Genomic DNA, 24,381 nt, shown 5'->3' with positions numbered 1-24,381 from the left:
TTGGGGAAAAAAAAACTCTTAATAGATGGATTTCTAAATCCTTGGCAGTAGTTTCACCATCATCTACCCATTTTTTTGTTATCTTTATCAACAAGTATATGCAAATACCTTTTTTATTCCAGACAATTACCATAGTTAGGATCCATGAGCTATTTCCTGCTTTCATAGACCTTAGAATCTAGTGGCTGGACAATGGGTGGGGTAGAACATAGGAAAATAGTAGTGTTATAAATGTTGCAATAGGGATAGATTCAAATTCTATAAGTACACATTTTTAAGGCATCTTTTTTGAGATATAATTTATATGTCACAAAATTCACCCATTTGAAATGTATAATTCAGTGACTTTTAATATATACAGAAAGTTGTGTAGTCATCAATGCAGTTTAAGTTTAGAAACATTTTTGTAACTCTGGAAAGAAACCCTGTGCCTATTACCAGTCATTCCCCATTCTCTCCACTATTTTCCCCTAGGCAACTATTTATTAATCTTTTTGGGGGGTACCAGGGATTGAACTCAGGGGCACTTGGCCACTGAGCCACATCCCCAGCACTATTTTGTATTTTATTTAGAAACAGGGTCTCACTGAGTTGCTTAGTGCCTCACGTTGCTGAGGCTGGCTTTGAACTCTGAGATATTCCTGCCTCAGCTTCCAAAGCCACTGGGATTACAGGCATGCGCCACCACGCCTGGTTTCTCTCTATATTGATTGCCTATTTTTTATTTTCTATATAAATGTAGTTGTACAATAAATGGTCTTTTGTGACTGTATTCTTTCACTTAGCATACTGTTTTTAACTTTCATCCATGGTGTTGCATACATTGGTACTTAATCCTTTTTTTTTTTTTTTTGGTAGTTGTAGATGGACAGAATGCCTTTATTTCACATTTGTTTATTTTATTTTATTTATTTTTTTTAAAGAGAGAGAGAGAATTTTTTAATATTTATTTTTTTAGTTTTCGGCGGATACAACATCTTTGTATGTGGTGCTGAGGATCGAACCCGGGCTGCACGCATGCCAGGCGAGCTCGCTACTGCCTGAGCCACATCCCCAGCCCCTCATTTGTTTATTTTAATTTTTCTTATGTGGTGCTGAGGATCGAACCCAGTGCCTCATGCATGCCAGGTAAGTACTATGCCACTGAGCTACAGCCCCAGCCCACTTAATCACATTTTGTTTATCCATTCATTGACATTAGGTTGCTTTTGTTTTAGAAATAATGCTGCTATTCATGCAATATTTTTTTTGTGTGTGTATGTGGTACTGGGGATTTAATCCAGGGATACTTTACCACTGAGCTTCATCCCCAGACCTATTATTATTATTTTCATTATCATTTTTAAAAATTTTTATACCTTTATTTTTTATTTATTTATTTATTTTTTTAAATGTGCTGAGGATCGAACCCAGGGCCTCGCACGTGCTAGGTGAACGCTCTACCGCTGAGCCACAACTTCAGCCCCTGTCATTATCATTTTATTTTTATCCAAATGTTATCTCACTAAGTTGCTGAGGCTGGCCTCAAACTTGCCATCCTCCTGCCTTTGCCTTCTGAATTTCTGGGATTATACATGTGTGTGTGGATTATAGACATGTGCCACTGTGTCCAGTTTTCTTTCTTTTTTTTTTTTTTTGGTTTTGGTGGTGCTGGGGATTGAATCCAGGCCAGGCAAGTGCTCTACCCCTGAACCACATCCCCAGCCCCACACATGTACAAGTTTATGTGGGCATATTTCAGTTTCTTCAGGTGTATACCTAGGAGTAGAATGGCTGGGTCATATGTTAATTCTGTGTTTAACTTTTTGAGAAATTCCGACTGTTTTCTGTAGCAGCTATATTGTTTTACATTTCTACAACAGTGTACTGTCCACTCACTTCACATATTTCATACCAGAAACCTGAAAAAGCACTGACATGGTACACATGTATTCTTTCAGTAAGGTGTCATTATCTGTAAGATAGAGAACAACAATCATGTTGCTCCAAGAGAGAAAGGGAGGCCTGAAATGTCACAGCTCAGCACCCATCAGTGTATCTCCTGTTCCAGCAGAGCACCTCTCAAAGACCCATTCTGTTTGGTCCCCTTTATGCCTTTAAACGTTTGGTTTAGGTCTTAACTTGGCCTGCACATTAAAGAGCTTTAATAAATGCTCATACCTGCCCATACCAGTTAAATCCGAATTGCTGTACTAATGATAGACTAACAGGCATGTAATCTAGCCTTGCATGCAAGTTCCTGTTGCTCCATGTCCTCACCAACACTTAGCTGATTTTTTTTATCATAGCCATCCTGAGGTGGTATCCCATTATGATTTTGGTCTGCATTTCTCTGTGGGTTTTTTTCTTTTTCTTTTCTTTTTTCTTTTTTCAGTGCTGGGAATGGAACCCCAGACTCTGTGTGTGCTAGGCAAGTGCTTTACCACTGACCCACACTTCCAGCTCAATCTGCATTTCTCTTATGATTAAAGATGTTGAACATTTCTTCATGTACTTATTTGCCATTTGTACATCTTTTTAGGAGAAACTGCTGTTTTTTGCCTGTTCTTTTGCTTATGTTTTTTTGTCTTTTTATTATTGATTTTTAAGGATTCTTACGTATTCGGGATACAACCCCCTTATCGGATACATGATTTACAAATACTTTTTTCCAATATGTGGTTGTCTTTAACTTTCTTCTTTTCCTTTTCTTTTCTTTTGATGGTGCTGGAGATTGAACCCAAGGCCTCACACATACTAAGCACTTGTTAAGCACTGAGCTATACCCGAGCCCCGTTTCATTTCTATGATGTTATCATTTGCAGCATAGACATTTTTAATTTTTTGTTGAAATCCAGTTTATTTTTATTTTTTCTTTTTTTAAAGAGAGAGAGTTTTTTTAATGTTTATTTTTTAGTTTTCGGTGGACACAACATCTTTATCTTATTTGAATTTGGTGCTGAGAGTCGAACCCAGCTACCGCTTGAGCCACATCCCCAGCCCCTTATTTTTTTTTTTGCTGCTTAGTATGCTTTTGGTGTCATACCTAAGAAACCAACATCTAATTCAATATCATGAAGTGTTTCCCCTATGTTTTCTTCTCGGAGTTTTATAGTTTTGGCTTATGAATTTAGGACTTTGATCCATTTTGAGTTAATTTTTGTTTATAGTATAAAGACGGATCTAATTTCATTCTTTTACATGTAGCTGTCCAGTGGTTCCAGCACCATTTGTTGAAGATACACTCTTTCTTCTTTTGGTCCTGGAATTGAACCCAGGACCTCATGTATGCTAGGCAAATGCTTTTCCACTAAGCTACATTCCCAACCCTTTTTATTTTTTTATTTTGAGGCAAATTGTCTAGGCTGACCTCAAATTTGCAATCCTCTTCCCTCAGCCTCCTGAGAAGCTGGGATTACAGGCTCATGCCAGCATGCCTGGCCAAAGATACACATTTTTAAATAGCATCCAAAATGCCTTTTATCCAAATGTTAAAATGAAGGCATAAATGGTCTGGAGGGAAAAAAAAAAAGAACTTTGTGCTGAGGCACAAAGTTCAGTGGCAGAGTGCTTGCCTAGTATGTGTGAGGCACTGGATTTAATCCTCACTACCACATAAAAATAAATATATAAAATAAAGGCATTCTCTTCATATACAACTCCAAAAAAAATTAAAATAAAACACTTTAAGCAAAAGCAAAGTTGTTTTGAGGCACTCAGCTAGAACACAGGATGCCTGATGCATGTCCACGGTTGTGAGATTTCAAGGCTCCTTTTGTCTGCTGAAGCTACCCTACAGGTGGCAGCATCTTCTTACTGAAAGAATGCATGTGTGTCATGTCAGAGCTTTTTGAGGTTAGAAGCACTTTGGGAACGAAGTGTGTGAAACACAACATGTATCTGATTTCACTTTTCAAATGGTACAGAGAGGTTTTACCATTTATTGTGTGGCCACTGAACAATTTGGCTTTGAAATAATACAAATCATAATTTGAAATTAGTGAAAACCTTAGATTTTTTAAGTAAAGTACAAATGAAATGCCATATATTGTCTAAAATCCTGTTTATGGAATGCCACAGGCCTGAAGCTGCAAGATGTGAACAGCTCCCATGCCATAGTTTTTGGTTGTCTGAAACCCTTGCTTGGTTTTCAGATCAGTTCCTCCTCTTGTGTTGCTTAAAGATCAGCCCTGGTGGAATTGTATAGAAATAACTTATCAACATCATTGTCCGTATTCCATTTATGTTTATTTTGGTAAACGACCAGTAGGATATCTTCTGGGATTTGTTTCAGAAATCTTTTTGGATGTCATCGTGCTTCAGGGTCCCATTAGGGATTTATTATGCTCCAAACCAGTGCTCCTTAAAGTGTTTGAAAGCTAGTGAAATTGTTTGAGAGAGATGCTGCTATGTAGGATGTTACTAGCCCACAGTTGAATAACATTGAAAAACTTGCAAAAAGCCAGGTGCAGTGGTGCATGTGTATGCTTCCAGCTACTGGGGAGGCTGAGGCAGGAGGATCACTTGATTCCAAGAATTCAAGATTATCCTGGAAAACATAATGAGATCCCATCTTAAACAAACAAATAAATGTAATAGTTTGACATTGTCTCATCTTTCTTACAATGTTTAATAAGAGTATCTATAGTAGATTGGGAATAACATAAAGCTGGTCCTTTATCTCAGAGGGTGAAGAAACACTGCTCTAAAGGAAGTAGCCTTGAGGAGGAGTACTTTAATGAAGCCACCTTTATTTTACATTTATTTTCTATTTCTCAGGGATTTTGTATTGGAAGACATGGATCTTGCTGCTAATGAGCTCAGCATTTATGACAAACTTTCAGAGACTGTTGATTTGGTGAGACAGACAGGCCATCAATGTGGCATGTCAGAGAAGGCAATCGAAAAATTTATCAGACAGCTGCTGGAAAAGAATGAACCCCAGAGGGGGCCACCCCAGTATCCTCTCCTTATAGCTGTGTATAAGGTAAAAATAAAATCACTTTGAGCACAAACTCTTCAACATTGTCCCACATATTGTTGACTGATTCTACCATTTGAAACTTGATTTTTCTATGAATAAATTGGCCTTTGCTCTTGTTGTTTTGTTACTGGAAAATTTGACTATGTTGTTCATCATCACAGATGAAAACTGTGTGTTTATAATGAAATTATTTGTGTATGTTTTTGAGTGGTAGATATAACCTCTGATTGTATGATAGGGACTTGGTGAGCCTTCGGGTCCTTCTAGTTCTCAAACTTTAAATGCTTTCAGAAGTGAAAGTAAATGGCTTGTTTATGAAAGCAGATTTATTCTTCTGGAAGTATCAGAAAAGGGCTGTGTTTTTTCTTGGGCTTAAGGTATTTTGTTGTTGGGACAATTATTAATCTTTTTCTAATCTTTCCTTGTAGGTCCTTGTAACTCTGGGATTAATCATGCTCACTGCCTACTTTGTGATTCAACCTTTCAGCCCATTAGCACCAGAACCAGTGCTTTCTGGCGCTCATACCTGGCGCTCACTCATCCATCACATTCGGCTGATGTCCTTGCCCATTACCAAGAAATATATGCCAGAAAATAAGGGAGTTTCTCTGCGTGGGGGTGACGAAGACAGACCCTTTCCAGGTAGAGTGCTGCATCTACTACCTATGAGATAGTTTTCCTGACAGTATTTGATGGGAAAGGAAGTAACATTTATTGAAACCTAATGAGTGACATCTTTCCTATATTGTCTTATTTAATTCAGTCCCCACTAAAACTCTATAGGATGGTGTTTTAGTCAGTTTATTCACTTCTGTGACTAAAAGAACTGACCAGAACAATTTTAGGGAAGGAAAAGTTTATATGAGGGCTCACAAGTTTCAGAGGTCTAAATCCATAGAGAGTAGACTCCATTCCTTGGGGCTCCACGAAGGGCAGAACATCATGGCAGAGAGTGTGGCAGAGGGAATCAGCTCACATGATGACCAGGAATCGGAGAGAAAGATGTCCCCTTGGATACCAATAAATACCCCAAAGCCATGCCTCACGTCCTTCAGCCACACCCCACCTGCCTCTAGTTACCACTCAGTCAATCCTATTGGGGATTAATTTGCTGATTGGTTTAAGGCTCTCATAACCCGATCAGTTCCCCTCTGAACCCTCTTGCATTGTCTCACTGTGAGCTTTTGGGGGACACCTCACATGCAAACCATAACAGATGGGTTTTGTTATCTCTGTTTTGCAGATGGATAAACTGAGGCTCAGAGAAATTAAGAAACTTGCCAGAGAAACACATCTATGTGGTGTGTTTTCACTAGAACACACATCTTGAGAATGAATGTTTATGAAGGATTTGACTAATTTTTTTCCCGTGCTTTCTCTCCTATGGTCCCTATCCATAATGGATGTTTAATATATAACTATTAATTTACTGAAAGTGTCAGAGTTCAGCTTGTTTTTTTCTTTTAAATATTTTTGTAGTTGTAGATGGACAGAATGCCTTTATTTTATTTGTTTATTTTTATGTGGTGCTGAGAATCAAACCCAGTGCCTCACAAATGCTAAGCAAGTGCTCTATCACTAAGCTACAACCCCAGCCCCGAATGTATCAATTTTGATACACATCAAGTTTAAGAAACACTTAAATTTAGTAACAGTGCATCAATGACAGTGTAGGAATTTCTAGTCTGCCAGGACCATTTGAAGGGTTTCTTTTTGAGATAGTGAACATGTGATAAGACTTAAAATTTATTTTTTGAGAAAGAATAGAGGGATCTTGGGAATTTTTTTCAGTACCAAAGCTCAAGCCCAGAGCATTGTGCACACCAGGCAAGCACTCTACTAGTGAGCTACACCCTCAGCCCCTCTCTCCTTTTTTGTGTTTTTTTATATTATTTGGATATATAGGAAATGTATACATTGATATCACAAATGTAGAATTTTTTTGTGTGTAACTGTTTTGAAACCTGTAGGATTTAGGATAACTTTTAGGAAATATGTTTTCAGGAAAAAAAAATTATTAGTTTAAGCCAAGCTTTCTAATTATAATGCCATTCTTTAAGCCAAAACCCAATCAGTCATAAAAATTATCACTTGAATTGGGTTTCCTTTGAAAGCTATTTTTGTACATTTGAGGAAGTCATGAAAAGATTTCCAAAATTAATCAAAATCAGAGGAAGGAGCCAGGTGTGGTGGTACATGCCTGTTATCCCAGCTTCTCAGGAGGCTGAAACAGGAGGAGCATAAGTTTGAGGATCACAAGTTCAGTAACTTAGTGAGACCCTGACTCAGAATAAAAAAGGACTGGGAATGTAGCTGAGTAGTAGAATGCCCCTGGATTCAATCCCTAGCCCATGAAAAATAAGTAAAAATACAAAATTAGGGGCGGGCCACTGGCGCTGTACCTCAGTGGTTAGAGTGCTTGCCTTGCTCGGGTGAGGCATTGGGTTCTATCCTCAGCACCACATAAAAATAGATAAATGAATAAAGGTATTGTGTCCATCTACAACTAAAAAAAATTTTTTGAAAAAATACCAAACCAGAGGAAGGGAACATTGTAAGATAAAAAAGTGTCTTGGGTTTTTGTTTTTTTCCTTTTAAGTCAACAGCTCACATATTTAGTTTTTAAATTCTAGATATAACTTTCTTATATTTATTGGGAAGATTATTTTTGAATGTCATCAATATAACTCAAAAATTAAGTTTCTAATTTCTGTCAGGAAGGTCCAGGGCATCTGGAGAAAAGAACCAGAGACCTTGTCAGTTAGCCCAGACACATCCTTCTCCTTTGCTGACGGTCTTCCCCTCACAGCCTCCGCAGAGGTATCTGCTCTTTGGCACGTGGGATGAAGTAAACAGGGCCTGGCTGATGGTTCTTTCTCCTGATTCATTAGAGAAAGTCTTCATAGACAAGCTAAAAAATGAGAATTGATCAAGGGACAATGATTGCTCCTCCTCTAAATTATAGTTTAAAAGTTTAAGAAACTTCAGTGTCTTGTCAGAAATCCTAATTATTTGGTCCATTTAAAATTTTAAAGAAATATATCTATTTTTTTTAGTTTTAGGTGGACACAATATCTCTATTTTATTTTTATGTGGTGCTGAGGATCAAACCCAGGGCCTCACGCGTGGTGCGAGGATTGAACCCAGTGCCTCATGCATGCTAGGCGAGCACTCTACCACTGAGCCACAACCCCAGCCCCCACTTAAAATTAGTATTTTGTCCTGCAGATTGAAATCCAGTGAGTCCATGGAAGTATATGGTTTTAGCTCATTAATGTTGATTCTATAAAAGTACTGACTTGACTTAGAAGTGTAGATACTGACTCACCATATTTTCCTGTGTGGTAGTTCTGCAAAGTTGTAAACACAACAGTGTTTTGCAGGGTATTTAGAAGGAAAGTTAAGATAGCATAATGATATGAGGGGTAAATAGAATTGGGTGTGAGAAGTAGGAACCTCTAGGCCTTTAAGAGGGCTGGAAAAGTAAAACTATGATTCTTAAAGTCTGGCTGAAAAAAAAGGAAAACAACCAACAACTGTTTTCAGCTAAGGATTGCTAGCAGTACCTTTGAAATAAAGGCAGTAGAATGCTCTGGCAGATTTCCCCAAGGAAACCCTGTGAGCATATTGTTTCCTTAAGTGCGGCTTGTCTGATGCTCCCAGGGTCAGCTGGTGCTCCTTGCAGTGGCACCTTGGGAACGACAGTGGCAACTTGATGTTCTAGAGGCACGACCACCAATGGTAAGAGGTTTCCTCCTGAGCTCTGGTGGGTTTTCCTCCTGACTCCACCCAGGGAACAAAAAGCCAACAGAAGTGGGGTTCTCCTTCTAGGTTTCGGCCTTGGGTAGGAAATCCCACCCTCCTCCTTCCTCTTGATGAGGAAGATGGAAGTGACTTTGTAGTGAGTTATGGGAACAATACATTCAGCAGCAGAAAATAAGTAAAGAAGCTGCTGGTTATTTAGTACTCACCAGTTTAACAGTATTTCCATATGTTGGCTCATTTAATCTTTACAACATGTTTATGAGGTAGATTCAGGTTTTATGCCCATTTTACAGATGAAGTCACAGTAAGATGAGGTCATTTGCTCAAGATTCTAAGACTGTTGTTTTGGAGCCAGGATTTGAACCCAGGCAGCCTGTCGTCCATCTGGGTTCTTAACCTCTGATGTGAGTAGTTCATAACTGTACAGGATGACTGAGGAGTCTAGTTTTCAGTGATTTTGGAAGTTCTTTCTTCTTCAAGTCTCCAAATGCTTTCTCTCTCAGCTCTCAAGTCCTTGAAGAAACAGGGTTCTTTCTGACTGATACTGCAATTCAATGATAAATGATCTTTTAAATTATTGGCCCGTTAGAAGTTTCCTGCACTGGTGTTTTCCTAGGCTTTCAGCCCAGCTTATCCTCCCAGTCTGTACTGTTATGGATAATGTTTGACTTAATATTTTCTCTAATTAATCCATAGTTTTCCCTTCATATTTACATTCTTTGTTCTTTTTTTTCCTCCCAGACTCATAATTTTTATATCTCCTTTGATTCTGCCCATTATCCTCTTGACTTTCATCATTTTCATTGAATCATTGAGTCTTTTTAAAATTTGTATTTATTGGTGGTACTGGGGATTGCATCCAGGGCCTCGCGAGTGCTAGGCAAGCAAGTGCTGTTCCACTGTGCTGTGTCTGCAACTCAAATCATTGAGCCTGAGAGTTAAAAAAGGAACTTTAGAGTTAGTCTAGTATATACCCCTATTTTATAAAAGAGGCCAGGAGAGGTGAAGGAACTTGCTTACCCATCTAAATGTGGCAAACTAGCTGGGTGTGATGTGGCAAACTAGCTGGGTGTGGTGTCATATACCTATAATCCCAGATACTTGGGAGACTGAGGCAGGAGGATTTCAAGTTCATGGCCAGCCTCAGCACTTTATTGAGGCCTTAAGCAGTAGTGAGACCCTGTCTCAAAAATAAAAAAATATAAAGGGCTGGGTATGTGGCTCAATGGTAAAGCTCCCCAGGGTTAAAAAAAAAAAAGTGGCAAACTAGCACTTGAACACTAGTTTCTTAACACTATTCTATCATTCTGCTCATTATAACACTCTTTACCTCCCATCTCTGGTCTCACTAAGCCAAATTCCAAGGTTATATGCCCAGTTATTTTGTTTACTTCAGGCATTTTCTGGCCAATTTTAAATTAAAACATCCATTTATGCTGAGGAGACCTGGATAGCCTCACATACGGTGAGATGCTGTGTCTGCACTGCACAGCAAGAATACTATGTATCCATGACCTTCCAGGAAGGATGAAGTGGGTCCAGCAATATCATGGAGGGAATAGTAGGTTATTCATTGACTTAGAACTAAGGAACATAGAAGGTCCAGGCCAGTATCCAAATATGAAATTCTTGGACCTCAAGGAATAACTTCCTCTTTTATTGGCAAATAAGCTTACCTTCTGTGAAATCAACGGCTCTGACAAGCAGTACCAGGCAGCGTACCATGTACTTTATTTTCATTTCTCAGCCTCACAGCAATCATATAAGATAGTTAGCCACTTCAAAGATTTGGAAACAGGCAAGATTAACTAACTTACCTAAAGTCTCACCTTTGGAGACAAATTCTCATACAAATGAGAACTCATAAAAATAGATGGATTCTCTGGTTTGGAATGGTTCAAATGTGTTGCTTCTGAAGGCAAAGCTATTGGCAAAATGATTCCTTGGGCCTCTATCCCTCTCATGTATGAAGTGGGCTCCAGCTGTGATGCCTCCCATGCAGAGCTGGCCGTGGCCACCTGCACTATCAAGGCTTCACCCCTTCCTCACTAGAAGAAGCCCTGTGCAACACGAGCTTAAAGGGTAGCTTGGTCAAGTAGTGAGCACATACCAGTGTCAGTCAGGGAACTTTACCATGGACGTGCAGGCTTTTCCCGGGTACATTGCTTTTCTTTTTCTTTTTATTTCTCTCTCTCTTTTTTTTTTTAAATTGTAGATGGACAATAGTGCCTTTGTCTTATTTATTTATTGTTATGTGGTGCTGAGGATCCAACCAGTGCCTCACATGTGGTAGGCAAGTGCTCTACCATTGAGCCCCCAGCCCCAGCTCTCCTTGGTATATTTATTTTTAAAATATCTTTCTTTATTTATTTTTATGTGATGCTGAGGATTGAACCCAGTGCCTCACACGTGTGAGGCAGGCACTCTACCACTGAGCTACGGCCCCAACCCCTCTCCTTGTTATATTTCTAATATAAGAAATCTAGGGGCTGGGGTTGTGGCTCAGTGGTTGAGCACTTGCCTAGTGCCTAGAGGCTCTGGGTTCAGTTCTCAGCACTACATAAAAATAAATGAATAAAATAAAAGCTCATCAACATCTAAAAAAATTTAAAAAAAAAAAAAAGAAATCTAGCATAGGGGCTGGGGTTGTGGCTCAGAAGTAGAATGCTCACCTAGCACATGTGAGGCACTGGGTTCAATCCTCAGCACCACATAACAATAAATAAATAAAGGTATTGTGTCCAACTACAACTAAAAAATATTTTAAAAATAACTTAAAAAGAAAGAATAGAAATCTAGCATTAAAAATCCTGAGGATATATTTAATGTATGTATATATTTTAATTGATACTGGGGATTGAACCCAGGACCTTTTTGTTTTATTTTAACATGGTCTCATTAAGTAAGCAGGCTGTCCTTGAAGTTGTGATCTTCCTGCCCCAGCCTCCCAAGTAGGTGGGATTATAAATCGGTGCCACCACATGTGGCATTTAATCCTTATTTTGAGGTTTCTGTGGATTCACACTGCTCATTTGATTTTCCTCTCCATGGACTTAATCCTATTGTTAAAGTTTCTGAAAAGTCAGGAGTGGCCTCCCTCCCTTCCGTTTCTAGAAACCCTACTGTGTGCCAGGCCCTGCTTTCGACAGAGCAGTGAACAAAACAGACAGACTCTCTGCTCTTGCACAGCTAGGATTAGCTTTGGGCCTTTCTTTCTACTTCACTATCCTTGTTACCCAGAGGGAGAATTTTGTCCAAAAAGATTTTTTTTTTCTTTTGCCAGGTTAATAATCTGTGTGAAAGGACTCTCCCTACTGCGAATTCCAGGGTATTCTGTGTTGTTCACAGTAAACCAGCCTACATGAGTATTCTTTGTCAGTCACTCTCAGGCACCAGAAAGCCTTTTGACAGTCAGATCTTGACCACCCAGTTTTCTGCAGAAGGTCCAACTTATAGAGAAGAGTGGAAGGTTACAGTTTTTGTACCTAGACTTCAAGAATATGTTTGATCTAGGAGATTGTTTTTGACTTTCAAACAGGGAAATAATTCCAAATCATGGTGATAATTTGGACTACAGGTTGTGAGTTTTATTGAACTCATATATGTACATAGAGTTTCTCTTCTCCTCCCTGCCTTTTTTTTTTTTCTTCTATGTAAATAACTGATATGGGAGCATATCCGGAGTAAAACTATTATTGACATTGTGCTTTTCTTCCTTATCTTTGTTACCTAGAGGAAATTTTGAAAGAAAAATGGGCAGTTACTGTGTTCCTTCCACTGGCCTTTCTGTCTGGTGCTGTAGAAAGAGTGAGTAGAAACAGGGGGACAGAAAGAAGCAAGTTGCAGCAACTTAATATAATTAAAAAAGCGTTGTGAGCTTGGGTTCCATGGGATGGTCTGTCTGTGTGCTCTTGACTATTTCCCAGGATGGGGTTTTGCTCATTTTGTGGCATGATGGCTCCTGCCATATGTAGAGAAAATATCACATGAAATGTTTGCAGGTAGACGCACAAAAGCCCACTGTAGTCTGGATTCTGTAGAAGGGGAGGAAGAGCCTACACTGTGCCCCCACCCCATCCCCAAATAGTCCTCTGCCTGCCCATTCCTTATGCCCTTTCCATTAAATACAAGCATATACTTTATCCACCTTGGTGATCTCAAGGCTAAGAAAGCAAAAGTAGCTCTTGAAATTTGGATGGCATAGGCTAGCCCATTCCAGTGATCCTTCCCCCTCATTTCCCCTTTTCCTTTGCTGGCACCCTCCTTGCCACATGCTTCTGCTCCTCTTGGGTGCCTCTCCAGGGGACTGATGCTGCCTTCTTTTTTTTTTTTTAAAGATTTTTTTTAGTTGTCAGTGGCCCTTTATTTTACTTATTTCTATGTGGTGCTGAGGATCAAATCCAGTGCCTCACACATGCCAGGCGAGCGCTCTACCAGCCTGGGACTGCCTTCTGATATGACTCAGTTCCACATTTCAAACTTGATATTCTTGGCTTAAGTTTTCATGATCTCCAAAGACATTTTTTACTTGGAAGATACATAAAACAACACATACATACAAAGAAAATAAAGAGGCATAATAATGTTTTGGTTTAAAAAAATTATTTTTGGGGGGTATTGGGGATGAACCCAAGATCTCTCACATGGTAAGCACACGCTGTACCATTAAGCTACACCCCCAGCCTTATGTACTTTATACACACAAACACTTTTTTGCTTCACAATCACATAAAGGGGCTTCTGTAGGTATTATTTTTGGCTAGACTCATGGAATTACTTTCTTAGGCTACTAAACCAAAGTACCACAGGCTGGGTAGCTTAAGACAACATAATCTGTTCTCTCAGTTCTAGAGACTGGAAGTCTGAAATCAGGGTATTGGTAGGGCCATGCTTCCTCCTGAAGCTCTTCAGCTCCTGGTGGTTGCCAACAACCCTTGGTGTGCTTTGGCTGGGGCTCCAGTCTCTGCTTTTATCTTCACATGGCTGTCTTCCCTTGTGTTGCATATCTTTGTGTGTCCTCTACTCCTCCTCCTCTTTTTATTTTAAATACTTTTTTGATTGTCAATGGACCTTTATTTGTTTATTTATTTATTTGTTTCTTTGTTTATTTATTTATTTATTTATATGCAGGGCTGAGGATTGACCCCAGGGCCTCACACATGCCGGGCAAGTCCTCTACCACTGAACCCAGAGCCCGACCCAAGTCCCCTCTGCTCTTCTTATAAAGACTGTTTTAGTCAGTTTTTTCACAGCTGTGACTAAAAGACCTGACAAGAACAATGAGGGAGGAAAAGGTTATTTGAGGGCTCACAGTCTCAGAGGTCTCATTCCATGGACAGCTGGCTTCATTCCTCAGGGTTCGAGGTGAGGCACAACAACGTGGTGGAAGACTGTGGTAGAGGAAATCTGCCCTTATGATGATTAGGAAGTAGAGAGACTGCACTTGCCACATATAAAATATATGCTCCAAAGGCACACCCCAATGACACACCTCCTCAAGCCATCCTGCACACCTTCAGTTACCACTCAGTTAATCCCGTCAGATGATTAATTCACTGATTGGGTTAAGGTTCTCATAACCCAATCGTTTCCCCTCTAAACCTTCTTGAATTGTCTCACAAATGAGCTTTTGGAGGATACCTCACATCCAAACCATAACAAAGACATCATTCAGATTGGATTAAGGGCCCATACATTAGTATGACCCCCATCTTAACTAATTGCATCTGCAGAGAACTTATTTCTGTGTAAGGTCACATTTTGAAGTCCAGAAAGGTCATAAATTTTGGATACTATTTAACTCATTATATAATTTGGGGGAATTTTATACTCTATTCTGAAAATAGTCCACAATTTAACAAGTTTTGCTTATCTATTATAAAAAATATACCTGACATATTTATAAATATATATTTTTGTATACATGTACTGTATTTCTATAAGATATACATATGTGTGTATATTTATTTATTTATTTTGTACCAGGTGTTAAGGTTAGGGTTAGTTAGAGTTAGGGTTATACATATTAGATCTATTTCCATATTCTTTTTTCTGTTTTCTTAAGCTTTTTGCATATATATATATATATATATATAAAGTTTTTGTTCTGTGCAGAGGAAGCACATATAGCTTCCTCTAACTGTACACAGTTGATTTTCATTATTTATGGTAGTTATGTCTAGGGTCTGAAGTTTCTGAGAACACTAGATTAATGATTGCTAAATTACTGCCTTTATAGGAAATACAGGTTAGGTACCTGCAAGCCTCTCCCACAGTTTTCTAATCAGTGCACACTTGTTTTGTGTATGTTTCTGTTTAAGGGCCCCTTGTTGAATATATATTGTTGCTTCATTAACATTAAATTCATAGTCAACATCATTATAATTTCTGAACAAATGCGTATTTTTTCTGCAAGGCACATCACAGCCTTCTGGCACTAAAGAAGACCAGGTAACACTTTAGCATTATACTTGAGAACTTTTTTTTCCTTTTCATTAATTAACTTCATTTTTTAGAGCAGTTTTGAATTCACATCAAAATTGGGGAAGTACAGAGAGGTTGCATATGCCCTGTGACCCCATACATGCACTGTCTCTTTTAGGGGCCCTTTTAAATACAAAATCACTCAACGAAAAGCACAAAAATGCCAAAAAAGTGGCATTAAAATAGGTTATGAGGGGCTGGGGTTGTGGCTCAGTGGTAGAGTGCTCAACTAGCATGCTTGAGGCACTGAATTTGATCCTCCACACCACATAAATGTGAAATAAAGATATTGTGTCCAATTAAAAAACTAAAAAATAAATATTAAAAAAATAAAAATAAAATAGATTATGAATAGGATGCTTGTTTATAATATTGGAAATGGGGAAAAAACAGTAAAAGATGTTACCTTGTTCTGCCTCAGCTGGGATTTGCTGTTCTGTGAATGAAGCAAAAAGTATCTTGGGTATTGATTTTAGAGTATTAATTTAGGGAGTAGAGGAATTTGAAAATAGGAATTCTAATAATGAGGATTACCTTTACTATTTTAATTATTGTAACATTATAGAATGTTCTAATGTCTGGTGAAGTAAATCCCTCATTTCGTTTTCAAGAATTTATTGTTAACTGGGTAAGGTGGTGCATTTGTGTAATCCCAGCTATTCAGAAGGCTGAAACAAGAGGATCATAGGTTTGAGACCATATTCAGCAATTTAGTGAGTGTGCAGGGTTTAGTACTGGGTTCAATCCCCCGTACTAAAACAAAAAGAATTTCTTGTTTATACCTCTTAAAATCTAGTTCTAGAATAGGACAACCAATGAAAAATTAGCAAGGAATTTGAATAGACATTTCTTTAAAAATATACAGATGGCCTGTATATACATGAAAAGATCCTCAATATCATTAGGCATCAGGAGAATACAAATCAAACCACAATGAGATGCTACTTCATACCCATGAAAACGGCTGTAATAAAAAAAAAAAGAAAAAAGAAAAAAACAGATGTTTAACAAGTGTTTGCTTGAACATGAAGAAATTGGAACTTAATCTGCGCTGATGGGGATGTCAAATAGTGTGGCAGTTCCTCAAAGAGTTAAAACAGAGTTACTATGTGACCTAGTAATTTCATTCCTAGATACTCAAAAGAGGTAAAAACGTATGTCCACACAAAAGATGTAATAGAAGCATGAATCATAATAACCCCAAAATAGAAACCACTGAAATTTTCACCAGCTGATGAACATGTAGACAAATGTGGCATATCCATACAATGAAATATCACTTGACATTAATTAAGTGCAACTGGCGGAAACCCAGGGACATTGACAATTCGGTGTGGAGAAGATTCAAGGGCCAGATCTTGATGCCCAACATTGGTTACAGGAGCAACAAAAAAACAAAGCACACACTGCCCAGTGGCTTCCAGAAGTTCCTGGTTCACAGTGTCAAGGAGTGGAAGTGCTGCTCATGTGTAACAAACCTTACTGTGCTGAGATTGCTCACAACAATTCCTCCAAGAACCACAAAGCCATCCTGGAAAGAGCAGCCCAGCTCACCAGTTCCAACACCAAGGCTGAGAAGTGAAGAAAATGAAAAGATAGTTGACGTGCACGTTTTTTGTGTGCTTAATCACAAAAACTGCCCCCCAAAAAGAATGAAGTATGGATACATGCTACAACAAAGACAAGCCTTGAAGACCTATGCAAGCTGAGCATGGTAGCACACACCTGTAATCCCAGTGGCTCAGGAAGCTGAGGCCTGGGAAGCTGAGGTTCAGGAGGCTGAGGAAGGATTGCGAGTTTGAAGCCAGCCTCAGCAACTTAGCGAGGCCCTAAGCACCTCATGGAGGCTCGGTCTCTAAAATATTTTCAAAAGTTGGGGAGGGGCTAGGGTTGTGGCTCAGTGGTTAAGTGCTCCTGGGTTCAATCCCTGGTTACCAAAAAGAAAACCTATGCAGAATGAAAGAAGCTAGATATAAAAGGCCACATATAGTATGATTCCACTTATGTTGTTCAGGGTTGGACGGTGGTGGCAGGGGATTGGACATCCGTGACTGCTGATTGATAGAGTTTGTTTTTAGAATGTTGAAAATATTTTTAAATTAGTAATGAGAGTTACACAACTAGGAATTCACTAATATTTAGTGAATAATATGTTTAAACTTTTTAAATTTATTTTTTCTGGATGAATAGTCTATCTTCTGATAAATTATACACTTTAAATGCATACATTTTATAGTATGTAAATTTTATCTTAGTAAAGCTTTAAAAAAGAAACGTATTGACAACTACTTAGAGAAAGCAAAATCATGTTCTGCCCCTCCAGTCCTGCCCACCTCTACCCAGGTATATACAGGTTCAAGCCTGTTAATAACCCATGGGCAGTCAGAGGTGGGGGTCTTTAAGTCAGTCATTTGCCCAGTGTCTGTCACATAACTGTGTTCTAACTGTTCCTGTGCCTGAGGACTCCATCGATTTTAGCCAGTGTCCATACTTGGGAAGTCCTTATGTTGTCCAGGATGGTTGGGCAGGCTGGATTACTGACTCTTGCTATTCCACATATGCACTTTATAGGTGAACTTTAGAACCCCGTTGTGACAGCCTCATCCCACCCCTGCCTTCACTAGTAAGAAACCTGATGTGATTCTGTCCAAGTTATATTAAATTTGTATGTATGGTTTTGGAAGACTCGACATCTTGTGTGTGTGTGTGTTACTGAGGATAGAACCCAGAGCTTCCCACATGCTAGGCAAACACTCTACCACTGAGCATCCTTAGCCTGAGATTTGACAAGTTTATATCTAGTCTCCCTACCCAGGACTCTAGTACATGGTTTCTTTCTTTGTTTTGAGATCTTATTTTTAAAAATATTTTTATTTGTAGATGGACACGATACCGTTATTTTATTTATTTCTATGTGGTGCCAGGGATTGAACCCAGTGCCTCACACATGCTAGGCAAGCACTCTACCACTGAGCCACAACCCCTCTATTTTTATTCATTTACTTTTATGTGGTGCTGAGGATCAAACCTCACATATGCTAGGCAAGTGCTCTACCACTGAGCTAGAACCCTAGCCCTTGGGATCTTATTTTTATGTCCTTTAATAAAGTTTTATAGTTTTGGCCTTTTTTTTTTTTTTTTTTGATGGTGGTGGTGGTACTGGAGATTGAACCTAGGGATTCCCTACCACTGAGTTACATCCCTTAGTACTTTTTTTTTTTTTTTTTTTTTAATTTTGAGACAGGGTCTCATTAAGTTGCAGCTTGCCTTGAACTGGTGATCCTCTTGCTTCTGCCTCCCAAGGAAGGAGGTGCCACTCACCCAGCTCCTAGTTTTACCTTTCTTGTTACATTTATTTCTAGTTTTTATGAATTGGATCATTTTTCATTTCAGTTTTTAACTAGTTAGAGTATTAAAGCTATTGCTTTTTACATATCAAGGTATCTGCATCTTACATTATTTCATCTTATATTATTCCTTTAGTACTAGCATTTGTTTACGTGTGTTTCTTGGACTTTCAGGGAAAGTCACCCCTAGGTTTTTCTCTTATTTCCCAAGATACTGTCCTATTCTTGCTTTCTTTTCCTTTCTTGATTTTCCTTTACTGGATCTTCTTCTTGCATCTGTGTTTCAAGGAGTCTCCACCTGGAAATAGCAAGAATATCTAAAGCTCATAATAAAATTAAACAAGTTACACTTAAACCCTTCAGAGCCGCTTGCTGCTAGACAATGCAGCACATTTGTACAGATTAGAGGACGGTTCCTCTTTGTGTTGATGCTTTACTCTCACCTCTTGGGAAGTCTATCTTAATTAACTGATTCTGTTGAAATATGACACATCACTGCAGAAAATATCATAACAAGTCTGTGGCTATCCAGGGTCTCGCAGGTTGGTGCTCTTTAGATGAGGAGCCCTGCGGGGTGTCATCCACCATAAACATTCACAGCAGTGCCGCCCCCGTCTATGAATTTGCCTTTCCTTCAAGCCCACTACCTCTGCCATTTAGTCTCATTGTTTCACTTCTCTTCACAGGACCCCAAAAGGGGAAAGTCAAAATATAACTAGGTCTTCCTCTTCCCAGTCTCTCTTAGGGCGCTCTCATCCCAACTCAGAATAATGTCCCTAGAACAACAGGAAACCCCTGCTGAAAAGCCTCATTGGTGGATCAAAATGATGGTTCCTCATTTTGCTCTCAAGAGTCAGATGCGCTTCAAGTCCTGGAAGCCCTATGGCAGCGTTCCCTTGAGCTCCTTGCCCGGCGTCCCCTATGCTTTTCCTGTCACACTCTTAACTTTTAGTTTTTTATCCATAAGGTCAAAGTAATGAGGCCTCCTCCGCAACCACATAGTACACATCAAACAGTATAGTATGCAGAAATGGCACATGCAGGGCCAGGCTCTTGTTGCATTAGCTTCCTTTTCTTCCCAACTACTTTGGAAACTGAAACATGATGTGTAATGGTAACGTGTTGTTATAATTATTTGTGCTTCATGGTGTGCCCATTATGTGGAGTTCTTGTATTTTGGCAAGAATTCATTATTTTTGACTCCTAATAAGGAACATTTGAAAATATTCCAGAAGGAAAAAAGTGTACACTTTGCAACCTTAGTGTATCACAGAAACAGGTGGCACTATAAGTTTATTCCGCTGGCCCTGGAGGCCCCTGGCGAGCCCTGTGGGAGGAGAGGCCCCCTTGCACCTGTAGTTGTCTGGTTGATAGATTGACCAGGAAGAGAGCTCTTTGAGGACGCCCAGTGCTATCTGTGAGGGATGTGCTGGTCACAGACCTTCCCTAGTGGGGATTCCCCTGTCCCTCTGCTACTGCCTTAATGAACACCAAGATGAAGTGTTTACTACTGATTACAGGAAATGTTTGGTGAGGGCTGGGGTTGTGACTCAGCGGTGGAGCGTTCACCTAGCACATGCAAGGCCCTAGGCTCAGCACCACATAAAAATAAATAAAATAAAGGTATATAAAAAAAGAAGGAAAATGTTTTGTGAATAAGGGTCAGTTTCTAAATGAGTTTATTAGTTTAAAAAATTCGGTTCACCCCACACAGTAGGGTACACCTGTAATCCCAGCAATTTGGGAGGCTGAGGCAGGAAGATTGCAAGTTCTAGGTCAGCCTGGACAACTTAGTGAGACCCTTTTTCAATGTAAAATGGTTGAGGCTGTAACTGAGTAGTAAGGTGCCCCTGAGTTCCATCTCCAGTACCTAAATAAATGAGTTCATTCCAGCCACATTTGGTATTCTCTTGCTTTTTGTTCTAGGCTCTCTCTGGATTCATTTCTACTAGGTTTTAATCAGAACCATGTTGTGAAACATTTTGGATTCAAATTAGAGTTCAAAACAAACAACTCTGAGAGAATACAGATGAAACCCAGAACAGAAGATAAACAAGAAATAATATAATAGCATTATAAAAAGGATTCTGTCAGAGGGAAGGGACAGAAAGAAGCTGGGGAGGTCATATAGAAACAGCCCCCTCAGAGAAGGACCCAAAGAGGGAAAGGTTTCAGGCAGCCAGTGAGTACTCATGTCAGGGTCTGGGTTGGGGTCCTTCCACTTCTGACCAACCTGTGTCCAGAAACAAGGGTTAGTAGTGGCCCTGCCTCTTTTGAGATAGGGTGGAATAGTTCTTATGGGCAGATGCAATTCACTGTATGCCAAAAGGGCCCCTAGGAAGTGCTGTCTCTCCTCTGCATCCCTTCTGTTTTCTGTGCCCTTTCCTCACTCTTCCTTCCCAGAGTTGTCCTGGCCCCCACTTGTACTTGAGAGCCAGAGGTCTAGATGCTCAGAGTGTGCGAGAAGACATGTATCAGGGGTGTGAGGCCACCCTTTCCATCTGCCCTCCCCGTGTGCTGTAGACATTTCAGACAAGTGGTCATGGGTTAGAAAATGTTGAGAGAGAATGTTTTTGCCAACTGTTATGTTTGATTTATTGATTTGATTTAGGAAATATATGTACATGTTAAAAGACATTTTTCATAAAGTGTAAGAAAGTATACAGAGAAAAGTATCCTTCCCATCCCTGTCCCCTGAACCCTCTACTCGTCCTCAGAGGGTACTTACTTCACATGTCCGTCTTCAGAGGTCTTGTGCTTATCATTGTTTCCTTTGAAAATAATGTTCCTTTCACTTTCGTTCCCGGAGTACTGGATCTACAGATGTGTTATTCCTGTGTCTAACTGCTTTCTCCATATCTCTTCCCGTCTCAGATTTTGACCCCTGGTGGACAAATGACTGTGAGCAGAATGAGTCAGAGCTCATCCCTCCCAACTGCACTGGCTGTGCTCAGAAATTACCCCTCAAGGTAATACTCCTGGAAGATACCCCCAAGGAGTTCGAGAGACTCCATCCTCTGGTGATCAAGGTAAGAAGACTGAATCTCAGGCTGGGGTTGTGGCTCAGTGGTAGAGCACTTGTCTAGCATGTGTGAGACGCTGGATCCAATCCTCAGCACCACATATAAATAAATAAGTAAAATAAAGGTACTGTGTCCCTCTATAACTAAAAAAACTGGAAAAAAAAAAAAAAGCCTGATTCTTCCACTGAGTGATGTTTTGCTTTCTGTCTCACCAAGTCTGGACAGCCCCTGTTGTCTGAGGAGATTCAACATTTTTTGTGCCAGTACCCTGAGATGACAGAAGGCTTCACTGAAGGGTTTTTTTCCAAGTGGTGGCGTTGCTTTCCTGAGCGGTGGTTCCCCTTTCCTTATCCATGGTGAGTATGGAAGGGCACTTAGCTTGTGTGTGGGGAAGAGGTGGGCTAGATGTCCGAACAGTGGGAGTCACTGAGCCCCTGCCACGTGTCAGCACCAAGCACTCACTTGACAGCACACAGCCAAGGGAGAGCAGTTCTCTGATAAACTAACCAAATGGAGCATGGTCAAAAGAAGGGCACAGGCATGGGGAAACACCAATATTGCCTAATAGAATCATGATTTATTTCTAAGTATGTGTTAATAGAGACGTGTCTGGAGGATGGGTCCTGAGCACCGGGGCCGAGGAAAGAGCGTGAGGAGCAGGAGGAGAACTGCATTTCCTGGCACTTGCTTGTTCCAGGCAGTGTGTTTTGGTGATTAGTGTCTGTTGCTCATTAGTGACACTCACAATAGCTCTGGGAAAAAGAAATTATCATTGTCATTTTTCAGATCAGAAGAGTGGCAATCAGAGAGGCTCAGTAACTTGCCCAAGCACACCCCATGAGGACTGACACCCATTTTGGTTTTCCTATTCCTTTCTGTGTCCTACAGAAGACACTCCATGGCTTCCAGTCCTGAAGATAGGCTGGCTGGCCCAGTCGTGTCCATTCCTTGGGTCTAAGGTTGCTCTCTAACAAGAAAACAAAAGCTGGTTTCTATCCTAGAACTGTTTCAAAGGAGAATTAAAATATTTTTCTCAGAATTCTTCCGGATAATTTCTTAATACATCCTCCTAACTTTAAATTTGCCATCTATTTTTGAGATAGAATGCCCAGTTTAACAAGCTCATCAGGCCTCCCACTCTGCACTGGGAAGAAGGGTCAGGCTTTTTTATCCCCTCCTCTCTTCTTCTCTCCCCCACGTGGCCTGCTGTTTTTGTAACCTCTTTACAAGGTAGAATGAATAGATCATTTCTTTTCTTCGTCTATACATTGTTTTAACTGGACTTTCTAGACATACCACCCACTCATAGAAACCATGGCCATAGGGTTTATGTGTGTGTATGCATGTTATAATTCATTTTTTCAGCTTGACTCTTCTTCATGGACCTAGAACTTAAGATATTATACTGTTTTCTTTTCCTCTTTACCTGCCACCCAGTTCCCCACCCTTGCTTAGTCCTCTGTTAGTACATAGGCTGGATGGCCCAGTCTCATGATGTTTTTCTGTTACAAACTTTTACAGGAGAAGACCTCTGAATAGGTCACAAATTTTACGGGAGCTTTTTCCTGTTTTTATCCACCTGCCATTTCCAAAAGATGCCTCCTTAAAAAAGTGCTTCCTTCTTCACCCGGAACCTGTTGTGGGGAGCAAGGTAGGAAATTTTGAGAGGACTTGGATCTAGAACATTCTTCATTTGGGATCTGGATTGGTGTCATAATCAAGGCCTTTCTGGTATATTGATTTCGAGGGTGAATTGAGGGTACACCTACATAATCCAAAGGTCTCCCTTCTGCTGCTAGCCAAGAGACCTACAGTGGCCCACCCTGTTATAAAGGCATGTTTTCAGAAAGTTTAGGTATCTTAAAAGCCTGTTTCCTGTCCTTAACATGTAGGGGCAAGCTACTTTTCTATATTGAAGGGAGTAGAATTGTAAATTTTGAAGGGACTTGAATGTACAGTGAGTCTGACTTCTCTACCCCAAATTATAAAGTAGGCAAGCCATAGATGAATAGTATATAAATGAATAGTCCAATGTTTCCATTTTGTAAATAAGGAAACTGAGTCCCAGAGAGATTTTAAGTGATCTGTCCAAGGTCGTGGAGCAGATTAACAGGAGGATTCCTTCAACCCCCCACTCCCAGGGTAGCTGGCTTTCCCCAGAAATAAATAAGAAAGCCAGGCATCATAGCTTATGCCTATAATCCCAGCTACTCAGGAGACTGAGGCAGGAGGATGGCAAATTCAAAGCCAGCCTGGACAACTTAGCAAGACCCTGTCTCAAAATACAATAAAACGAATGGGAAAGTAGCTCAGAGACAGAACATTCGAACATTCCTGGGCTCAACTTCCAGTACCACCAAAATAAAATAAAAACAAATGAGAACATTCAAGCCGGGTGTGGTGACACACACCTATAATCCCAGCAGTTCAGGAGGCTGAGACAGGAGGATCACGAGTTCAAAGCCAACTTCAGCAACAGTGAGGCCCTAAGCAACTCAGGGAGACCCTGTCGCTAAATAAAATATAAAACGGGCTGGGAATGTGGCTTAGTGGTTGAGTGTCTCAGAGTTCAACCCCTAGGACGTTCCCCCCACACAAAAAAAGAACATTTAGGTAGAGAACTGGAAAGGCAAAAGCTTGGGAGCCTGGGGAGAATCTGCTAGAAACTTGGAGAAAGTAGGTGTCCCACTCAGGGTGGAAAGGCCCACTCTGCACCCAGTGTTTCCCACTTTGTTCCCTAGCCAGTAGACTGGGAGAAGTTATTCTGTGTTTGTGTCTATTTACTTTTCTCTGAATTGTT

The 24,381-nt window shown here is 40.0% G+C and overlaps 1 protein-coding gene and 1 long non-coding RNA gene across 12 annotated transcripts in view; one reads left to right on the top strand and one right to left on the bottom strand.

Moving 5' to 3' along the window:
* The window catches only part of CUNH6orf89 (chromosome unknown C6orf89 homolog), a 40,528-nt gene that overhangs the window by 9,121 nt on the left and 7,026 nt on the right, over positions 1-24,381 (top strand). For 7 of the 11 annotated variants that reach the window (XM_046450614.2, XM_046450613.2, XM_046450616.2 and 4 more), the window contains 5 exons: positions 4,759-4,966; positions 5,392-5,605; positions 21,433-21,587; positions 21,798-21,937; positions 23,103-23,232. In XM_046450614.2, coding sequence (XP_046306570.1) covers positions 4,759-4,966; positions 5,392-5,605; positions 21,433-21,587; positions 21,798-21,937; positions 23,103-23,232 — 847 coding nt within the window. Of the gene's footprint in view, positions 1-958; positions 1,129-4,758; positions 4,967-5,391; positions 5,606-21,432; positions 21,588-21,797; positions 21,938-23,102; positions 23,233-24,381 lie in introns of all 11 variants that reach the window. The other 4 variants (XM_058581424.1, XM_058581427.1, XM_058581425.1 and 1 more) reach the window with 1 other exon arrangement.
* Positions 4,148-21,436, bottom strand: LOC131424412 (uncharacterized). The gene is made up of 3 exons (XR_009227369.1): positions 21,287-21,436; positions 16,690-16,782; positions 4,148-4,528 (listed from the first exon to the last, which is right to left on the bottom strand). It is a non-coding gene; the product is annotated as an uncharacterized LOC131424412 (long non-coding RNA).

The sequence above is a fragment of the Marmota monax genome, unplaced genomic scaffold (genome assembly GCF_021218885.2).
Source record: "Marmota monax isolate L192 unplaced genomic scaffold, Marmota_monax_Labrador192_F-V1.1 WCK01_AAM20220418_F8-fsc00127, whole genome shotgun sequence".
NCBI classification, from domain to species: Eukaryota; Metazoa; Chordata; class Mammalia; order Rodentia; family Sciuridae; genus Marmota; species Marmota monax.
The sequence above is the reverse complement of the archived record's forward strand: the minus strand, read 5'-3'. Positions and strand labels throughout refer to the sequence as shown.